The following is a 9,791-nucleotide window of genomic DNA, read 5'->3' as shown; positions in this document are numbered from 1 at the left end:
CACAATGCATCATCGAGTTTCTTAGACCAATCTTTCCTGCACCGTTTTCTCCAAAATACTCTTTACCTCTCGGTTTGAGATTTCTGCTTGCCCATTACTTTGTGGATGGTAAGGCAACACAGTGCGGTGTCTCACTCCATATCTTGCAAGCAAAGTCTCAAACTGCTTGTTAGAAAAATGACTCCCTTCATCGCTTATAATTGCTTGAGGAGTACCAAACCGAGTAAAGATATATTTTTGAAGAAAGTTAAGAACTGTTTTACCGTCATTTGCATGAGTTGCAGCTGCTTCCACCCATTTAGAGACATAGTCCACAGCTAGCAATATGTACAGGTTATTGTAAGATGACGGGAATGGACCCATAAAGTCTATTCCCCACACATCAAACAGCTCCACTTCTAGAATCCCAGTCAAAGGCATCTCGTTCCTTCTTGAAATATTTCCAATTCTCTGACAGCGATCACATGCCTTCACGAACTCATGAGCATCTTTAAACAAAGTTGGCCAGAAAAACCCACACTAGAGAACCTTTGCAGCAGTTCTACCACCGCCAAAATGACCACCACATTGCAAAGTATGGTAATGGGTCAAAATGGAATGCATCTCCTCTTCAAGCACGCACCTTCTGATAATCTGATCAGCACAATGCTTGTAAAGGATTGGTTCTTCCCAGTAATAGTGCTTCTCTTCAGAGAAAAATTTCTTCAGCTATTGTCTAGACATATCTGGAGGAGTAATGTTTGCAGCCAAAAAGTTTACATAATCAGCGAACCATGGGACCATCAGACTTTCCCTCAAAGCAAACAACTGCTCATCTGGAAATTCATCATTTATCTGGCTTCCTTCATATTCTGGCTCTCTTCTAATTCCAGTCTAGATAAATGGTCTGGCACTAAATTCTCTGTTTCCTTCTTGTCTCTGATTTCCAAATCAAACTCTTGTAGTAGAAGAACCCATCGAATCAGCCTTGGTTTGGCATCCTTCTTGGTCATAAGGTATTTAATTGCAGAATGATCAATGTACACAATTACCTTATTCCCAATTAAGTATGGCCTGAACTTATCACAAGCAAATACTATTGCCAACATCTCCTTCTCGGTGGTGGCATAATTCATTTGAGCGTCATTCAAGGTTCTACTAGCATAGTAGATGGTGTGAAATACCTTGTCAACTCGTTGTCCGAGGACTGCTCCCACTGCATAGTCACTTTTATCACACATCAATTCAAAGGGCAACTCTCAATTTGGTGCAATGACTATGGGCACTGAAATGAGTTTCTCCTTAAGTGTCTGAAAAGCCTTCAAGCACTCCTCTCCAAACTCAAATGGAACTCCATTCATCAACAAATTAGATAAGGGTTTCGAAATCTTCGAAAAGTCTTTTATAAATCGTCTGTAGAAACCAGCGTGACCCAGAAAGCTACGAACCCCTTTTACCGAAACTGGTGGTGGCAAATTTTCTATTGTAGATATCTTAGTTCTGTCAACCTTAATCCCTTCATTAGAGATTTTGTGTCCCAACACTATGCCTTCCTTCACCATGAAATGACACTTCTCCTAATTAAGCACCAAATTTGACTCCTCACACCTTGTTAGAACCAGATCCAAGTTGCTTAGACAATGGTCAAAGGAAGACCCAAAAACTGAGAAGTCATCCATAAAAATCTCGATGCACTTCTCAACCAAGTCAGAAAAGATAGCCATCATGCACCTTTGGAATGTTGTTGGTGCATTACAAAGTCCAAATGGCATTCTTCTGAATGCAAATGTACCATATGGACATGTAAATGTCGTTTTCTCCTGATCCTTAGGTGCAATGGCTATTTGATGGTATCCAGAGTACCCATCCAAGAAACAATAATAGTCATGGCCAGCCAGTCTATCCAACATCTTATCAATAAAGGGTAGTGGGAAGTGGTCTTTCCTAGTTGCCTTGTTGAGCTTTCGGTAGTCAATACATATCCTCCAACCTGTGACAGTCCGAGTAGGAATCAATTCATTATTTTCGTTCTTTACCACTGTTATCCCTCCTTTCTTGGGAGCCACTTAAACTAGACTCACCCATTTGCTATTAGAAATTGGATAAGCCACTCCTGCATCTAACCACTTGACCACTTCTTTTCCCACTACTTCCTTCATTGGTGGATTAAGCCTTCTTTGAGCATCAATAGTTGGCTTAATTCCATCTTCCATCAAAATGTTGTGCATCACTGTTGAGGGGCTGTTCCCCTTGATGTCAGCCAAAGTCCACCCAATGGCTCTCATATGCTTGCGCAACACCCTTAGTAACTTCTCTATTTCAACATCCGAGAGCAAAGCAGATACAATCACAGGAAGTGTCTTGTTCTTACCGAGAAATTCATATTGCAAGTGATCAGGAAATACCTTCAATTCTAACTCTGGCAGCTTCTCAACCGAGGGCAATGGTCTTGTAGGCACGAAACCGAGCTCTTCAAAGTACTTCCTCTTCAAAGGCCCATAAGAGTTCAACCACTTCGCATACTCCATGGCTTCCCTCCCATCTTGTTCAGTAACTTCCTCCTCTATCTAACTCAACTCAAGAGGGTCTTCTACTACCTTCTTCTCATCCACTAGACTTTCCACCACATCCACAGAGAAGCAGCTATCACTAGCCCTAGAGTAAGTCATAGCCCTGAGTACATTGAAAGCAACTTCCTCACCTTGTACTCTTAGCTTCAACTCACATTTCTGCACATCAATCAAAGCTTGGCCTGTTTCCAAGAATGGTCTACCAAGGATGAGTGGAACGTTTGTATCCTCCTCCATATAAAGTGCAATAAAATCAGCTGGGAAGATAACCTTGTCCACCTTCACTAGGACATCTTCTATTATACCTCGAGGATGTCCCAATGAACGGTTTGCTAATTGTAATGTCAATGTGGTAGGTCTTGCTTCCCCTAGCTTTAATCTTTTGAAAACTAAAAGCGGCATTAGATTAATGCTTGCCCCCAAATCACATAAAGCATTCATGCTCTCAATATTCCCTATGGTGCAAGGTATAGTAAAACTCCCAGGATCTCTCAGCTTCTAAGGGAGTTTCCTTTGCAGAATAGCGCTGCATTCTTCAGTTAATGCCACAATTTCATATTCTCCCATTTTTCTTTTCTTAGACAGGATGTCTTTCATGAATTTCACGTAACTGGGCATCTGCTCTACAGCCTCCGCAAATGGAATATTCATATGCAGTTTCTTGAATACTTCCAGAAATTTCGAAAACGACTTATCTAAGTTGTTCTTGCGGAGCCTTTGAGGATAGGGAATCTTAATATGATGATCAGTACTGACTGGCAGTGTAGCTTCCTTGACTGATAGGTCTTCAGTAACCTTGTTCTCATCTTGCTTCTGATCCAATGTGCCCTGTGTCTATTGATCCTGACTCTTGTCTTCAACTGACTGTTCTGAGCTTGGCCCTTCGTACCTCTTTCCCCTTCTCAATGTAATAGCCTGACATTGCTCTTTTGGGTTAACCTCAGTTGTGCTAGGCAGGTCACCTTGAGCACAGTTGGCCATAAGAGTAGCCAATTGCCCTATCTGAGTCTCCAAATTTCTAATAGAAGACCGTGTCTCAGTCATGAATTGATTAAGAACATTAGAATAAGTATCAGGCTGTCTCACAGGATTTTGTTGTTGTTGCATAGGTGGCTGAGGTGGTTGTTGTTGAGGCCTGAATCTCTGTTGATAGAACCCTTGAGGTGGTTGCTGAAATGACTGCTGTGGTTGCTGAATTGAGGATTGACCTTGTTGATCATTTTTCCAGGAAAAATTGGGATGATTCCTCCACCCTTGGTTAAAAAAATTTGAATAAGGGTTATTGTTGTTATTTTGACAAGGAAAATTCTCAATGGCTTGAGCTTGTTCCAATGGCATATTATTTACATCCGCATATTGGCACTTTTCATAAGTATGAGGACCCCCACATAATTCACACATTGTTTGAGCTTGCATCACGAGGGCTGCCATTGTACTGCCTTGCAACTGTTTAGTCAAAGCCTCAACTTGAGCAGTTAACTTAGATATTGCATCAATCTCATGCAAACCAGCCACTTTCTTTGAGTTACCTCTCTCACTTGGCCATTGTTGATTATTATTGGCCATTTCTTCTAACAAATCATACGCCTCATTGGCGCTCTTCCTCATAAATGCCCCACCAGCTGCTGCATCAATGAGGGTGCGAGTGGTACCACACAACCCATTATAAAAGTTATGGACTAACATCCATCTCTCTATCCCATGATGCGGGCACTTCCTTATCAGGTCTTTAAATCTCTCCCACGCCTCATATAGAGATTCATTATCCAGCTGGTAGAAGTTGTTGATCTCCCCCCTCAGCTTAGCTGCCTTGGCTGGAGGAAAGAACTTGGAGAGAACCTTCAGTGCAAGATCATTCCATGTATTGATTGAGTTAGGTGGCAAAGATACCAACCAACTCTTGGCTCTCTCCCTCAGAGAAAATGGAAATAATCTGAGTCTGATTGCATCATCACTAACTCCATTCATCTTGAATGTCTGACAGAGCTCAACGAAATTAGCAAGATGCATGTTTGGGTCTTCAGTTGGTAGTCCCCCAAACTGAATAGTAGATTGAACCATTTGAAAAATGGCAGGGTATATCTCAAAATTATTGGCATCTATAGTGGGTGGTCTGATGCAAGACTGAACCCCTGTAATGGTGGGCAATACATAATCCCTCAAGCTTCTGGCAGGTTGATTCTGGCCATTAGCTTGGTCTTCAACAGCACCCCCATTATTACCATTTATCAGATCCGCCATTTCTATTTCAATTCTTTCACTTTCAGCTCTTCTTTCCAATCTCTTGCTTTTTTTGTTCAGTCTACAAGTCTTCTCTATTTCAGGATCAACAGGCACTCTTGCAGCAGGTCCTAGATGTCGCATAAACTACCTGTACCTAAGATGAGAAAAATTTAGACAATGACAGAATTAGTGAAATTGAAAAGAAATACCAAATTAGAATAAAATTCAATTATTTCAATATTAGCTAACGCAGTCCCCGGCAACGGCGCCAAAAACTTGTTGCGAAAATTCAACACGCAAGTATACGTATCGTTTCCCAAGTATTAACTCACGTCAGTGAGATCATTCCCACAAGGACTGTAGCTAATTACCAAGTAAATTGAATCTACAGTTCTATTTGGCAAATAAAAAAATTTGTTTTGAGGCTAATTTAATTAAACAAAGAAATAAAACTAGACAAATAACAATATTCAATCAAGAGATGAAAATTAGGGAAAAATAATTTCAATTGTTTCAATTATCTAATTCAATAATGCAAAATAATTTTCCTTCTTCTTCTAATGTGATGGCAGATTATAAAATTACCAATATTCCTATTAAGACTTAAAGGTACTAAATTGCAAGGTAAAATAATGCATTCTTGAGATAAATTACACAAGCAATCAACATTAAGCAATAATCTAAAGCCACACAAGCTACACAAATACTTTCGTTTTGCATCAAAACCTATGTTTATTCAATTAGAGCATTCCTAATATTCACTTTTCAGATTTCATATTAGAATCATAGATCATGTAAAAGATGGCCAATCTAAAACATGTATTGAGCCCGAATATGAATAAATCACATATCAATAGAAGAAAGAAAAATATCGAAATTGCATTAATCCATAGATAAACTCAGACAATCTCCATTAAATTCCCTAAATTGGAGTTTAGTTCATGATCTCCATTAACATGTTCTTAACTGATTCAAAAACAAACATAATCAAAAGCAGAAAAATAAAGGGAGAAGAGAAGAAACTAGTTTAGGATTGTCACGATCCGCCAATCCCTCCTCCAATCTCCTTTTTCTTATTTTTCTCTGGGTTCCAGAAGTCCTACCCTTTTCAAATTATGATTTCCCCCTATTGAAAACGAAAACATCCTCCTTTCTCTTCAAAAAATGATGAAATCACCCTTAAAAAATTATGACCCATACGGACGTTGGCGTCGTGGCTCCAATTCCTGGGTCGTGGCCCTAGTGCACGATAGAGAAATTTCAAACTCTCTGTAAAGGGTCTCGTCGCAGCCGTAATGCACCTTAGCGCCGCGACCCTAATTACTCTTGGGATTTTGACTTGCAATCTGGAATTCTGACCTCGCCGCGGCTGTAATGGAAACTAGCACCACGACGCCATCAGTAGCGCCGCAGTCTTTACTCGAAATTCAGGTTAACATGCTTTCAGCTCCAGTTTAGCACTAACTCTTCACTTTTCACTCCAATTGCCTAATTATAGTGCATAAACCTGAAATCAAGAAAACACAAGCATAAATCCGCTCCAAAATCGTACAAACCAAAGAAGAAAACAATGATCAAAACACTTAAAATGTAACGACCCCAAATTCACTATTAAGGCTTAAGGGCCTTGAGTAGTGTGCCTGGAGGGCATAATGGGATTCTGTGTGTGTCTTTAATGAGTTTTATGCATGATTACGATTTTATGCATGTTACATGACTATTTGATTATTTAAGATGCATGACTATGTGAATTAGTATGCATGTAGACCTGATTATCTTAGAATGAGCATAATTGTAAGTTGGCCATTTTAGGGCATAACTGTGATAATCGTATTATGTGATTTGTGCCATGTGAGTGTGGTGTTTTTATCAGGATGCACGCATCGAGACGGTCCTAATGAGCCAATTAGTCTAAAAGTCACAACGGGATTTTGTACCCGGCTCGGGAGGAGCCTAGGGGTACTTTGGGAATCTTATAGGTTGAGTTGTGAATGGGTGGTTCTAGTTACTAGAAATTGAGTAACCTGGGTAACCATTTGTAACTGCTGTGAGTAACAAGTTTTAGATAGAAAATGGTAGAAATGAAATAGAAATGAAAGGACTTAAGTACCCTTGAAGGTTTAGTTAGGAAGGGTTATTAGGAAGGGGGTAAATTGGTCATTTGGCAAGGCAATTAGACAATTTTCAGCTGGGTTTATGGGATATACGGTTTGGGCATTGGGTCATTTGGTGTTTTGATAAAATTGGAAGAGAAGAAGAAAGAAAGGCTAGGGCAAGAAGAAGAAAGAAGAAGAGGTGTAGAAGGGCTGAAGTGGGAGCTTAGGAGGAGAACAAGGGAACTTTTAGGGTGGATTCTCCACTTGAGGTAAGGATCTTATGCATATTTAAGTTTGATTTCTGTTTTGACTTGTGAATCTAAAGCTTGAGTTAGTTTTTTTGAGTTTTGGTTTGAGTTGTTGAAATTAGAGATCAAAGGTGTGGATTTTGGGTGTGTTGATGTTTTGATCTTGATTCTAGTGTCTATAGGTTGTTAGATGGTTCATATGAAGTTTGGAATTGAGTTTTGGGGTTGAGATATGTGTTTGGGCTTGTTTGGAGGTATTTTGGATGAAGGAATTGAAGGAGAGAAACCCAGAAATTTTGGGTTCGTAAGGGCGCGCCGCGGCCCTGTTCTTGGGCGCCGCGGCGCGAGGCTGGTTCCAAGCGGGGTGGCTCTCTGACTTGCTTAGCGCCGCGGCCCTCCAGGGCTGAGCCGCGGCGCTAGGCCATTTTCAGGGCTTGAAATTTTGCAAATTTGAGCTTTTGCTTCGGGGGTTCGGGGGATGTTTCCAATGATTTGTTTTAGGAATTTGGGAGTCCCGAGAGTGTAGGATTGGTTGTGGGATGTGATTCTTGAATTGATTAGTATTAAAGGATGTTTTATACGTGTTGTGACTAGGTCTTTGGGAAGCTCGGGTTAGAGGACCGTGCTCGCGGCTTTAGTGCATCAGGAAGCTCGGAATACAGGTAAGAAAACCGTAACACCCGAAAATAGGGCATGGGCCCACTGTCTGATTGTAGGGCATGGCCCTAGATTGTATTATGTGCAAATGTGTAATCTTAGATGAACTGTTATATGTTTGAATGGTTATTTCATAATGTATTATATGTGCGATTATAATGGAATGAATGGCCAAGGCCGAGAGCGGCCAAGGCCGGGTACGGCCTTGGGGCCGGAAGTAACGCTCAGCACATGGGATGCTATAGCCAGGGTGGGACCCAAGGGATACATGAGTTATCCTACGGTGAGGACCGAGACCCCAAGCTTTGGTAAGGCCTCGGGGGTGGCGTGGTCGTGCTTGTTTAGTCTGATAGTTTTCCTTTTTATCAGTGGATTATGTCAGCTATATTAATTGCATATGTTATGTACTATTTGGGTTTTCTTGCTGGGCCTCGGCTCACGGGTGCTCCGTGTTGCAGGTAAAAGCAAAGAGTCAGTCAACCGGCCATGAGTATGGAGAGCGTGGGGGCGGCGCGTACATGTTCGGCCTGCCCGACTGCTTTGGTTGGGGGCATTTTTGTATATGGCTGTATTTACCATTCTTTTGATAGTTGATCAAGTGTAAATCTATTTTTGAGTTGTAAATATTTTGTAAACCTTATTTTGGGATCCCAGATGTTTTATACTTAACGTTTTCAATGAAGCTACACATTTTAAAAGAGTACAGCCTTAAACTTTGATTTATTCACACTTTTGGTTTTAGAAACCACTTAGAGTCAGTCAAAAGCACGATTTCTGTCTTAAACTCACTAGGTAGCGGCCCTAAGGTAGTAGGGCGTTACATAAAAAGTAGGCTAAAACTAGCCTAACAGTATGATAACCCATCTACGTCCCCTGTCTAATATTTGAGGTAGGGTAAATCATAACATAACATATTAAAACATAAACTTAGCATAACATATTATACATAACATAACATAAAAGCATAACATATCATACAAACATACAAGATCTAGCCTATTTTTCTTACCAAAACCGGGATATGAGAACAAATGCAGGGCTTCGAATACTCCTAAAACCAGCAATAGAACAGTGAGTATTTCTAAATGAAAGAGATAACAAGAATAGAACTAAATCACCAAGGGAAAACTTACCGAAAAGATACCTTAAGTTCAAAGAACTTAAAAACCTAACCACAAAACCATAACAAAAGTTAGAACCTGAATGAAAACTAAAGAGACTAAGGAATCAAACAGAATTGAACTTAAGAATAAAGGTACCTTTGTTGACCTTATAGATTGGCCTAACTCCAATATTGAAATACTCTAATCCTTACTTCCCAAGTGTTTGATAAAGCTTAAGAATGATAAAGCTTTTTTTTCTTTCCAACCCAAGTGTATCACTCTTATGGTCTCACTAGCACCTTGGAGTCTTATCACAGCTGAAGAGTAAGTGAAATGGTCGGGTACTAGGTCCTATTTATAGAGGTAAGGAGTGAAACTAACCCCATTTTGACTTGAATAAGGATAATGAATTTAATTGAAGATAATTGATTTTTCGTCAATCAGAGGCTGAAGACTCGGTCAAAACTAACAGAGGTAGGTCTAAGGAGTCAAAGGTGGTTTTTAAAAATTAAAAAAAAATTAAATATGGGCGATATATCGCCCCTATGTGGCGATATATGGGCTGGACCCTAATCCCGAGCCTCCGTTCGTACGATCGTGCAACGTCAACGTGTTTTTCGTATTCAGCGCCAGGCGATATATCGGCTCTAGTGCTGCGATATATCGGCATACGTGATTATTTTAAACATGTAATTGCACTTTTCAGCATAATTAAGGTTTGATAACTACTTTGACTGAGTCAAATTACGACCCTAACAGATTCTGGTGAAGACTAAGTCTTATATTCCCTTATTTTATCATTAAAATAATAATTCCTTAATAATCATGCATATGAGAAGTGTCATAATCCTATTGGCTCTATCTAAACCTTATGAATAACCATGCTCATGACAAGTGTTATATTCTTATTGGCTC

General features: G+C 40.1%; 1 protein-coding gene and 1 non-coding gene across 2 annotated transcripts; one reads left to right on the top strand and one right to left on the bottom strand.

The window, feature by feature from the left end:
* Nucleotides 1–3,047: 3,047 nt before the first annotated feature.
* On the bottom strand, nucleotides 3,048–4,913 carry LOC133815123 (uncharacterized). The gene is made up of 3 exons (XM_062248003.1): nucleotides 3,897–4,913; nucleotides 3,489–3,740; nucleotides 3,048–3,377 (listed from the first exon to the last, which is right to left on the bottom strand). The coding sequence occupies exons 1-3, from the start codon at nucleotides 4,911–4,913 to the stop codon at nucleotides 3,048–3,050; spliced, it is 1,599 nt and encodes a 532-aa protein (XP_062103987.1).
* Nucleotides 4,246–4,352, top strand: LOC133820740 (small nucleolar RNA R71). Its single transcript, XR_009887141.1, has one exon. It is a non-coding gene; the product is annotated as a small nucleolar RNA R71 (small nucleolar RNA).
* Nucleotides 4,914–9,791: the final 4,878 nt, after the last annotated feature.

The sequence above is a fragment of the Humulus lupulus genome, chromosome 2, assembly GCF_963169125.1.
Source record: "Humulus lupulus chromosome 2, drHumLupu1.1, whole genome shotgun sequence".
NCBI classification, from domain to species: domain Eukaryota; kingdom Viridiplantae; phylum Streptophyta; class Magnoliopsida; order Rosales; family Cannabaceae; genus Humulus; species Humulus lupulus.
Note: the sequence above shows the minus strand (reverse complement) of the source record. Positions and strands in the feature narration are given on the sequence as shown.

Bases quoted from the DNA above. Each gene is read 5' to 3' on its own strand.
- LOC133815123 (XM_062248003.1), bottom strand. From the start codon at position 4,913: ATGCGACATCTAGGACCTGCTGCAAGAGTGCCTGTTGATCCTGAAATA. The intron at 3,741-3,896 runs GTAAATAATATG...TCCTCAATTCAG, and splicing joins AAAAGTGCCAATATGCGGAT to CAACCACAGCAGTCATTTCA. The intron at 3,378-3,488 runs GTTAACCCAAAA...CAATAGACACAG, and splicing joins ACCTGCCTAGCACAACTGAG to GGCACATTGGATCAGAAGCA.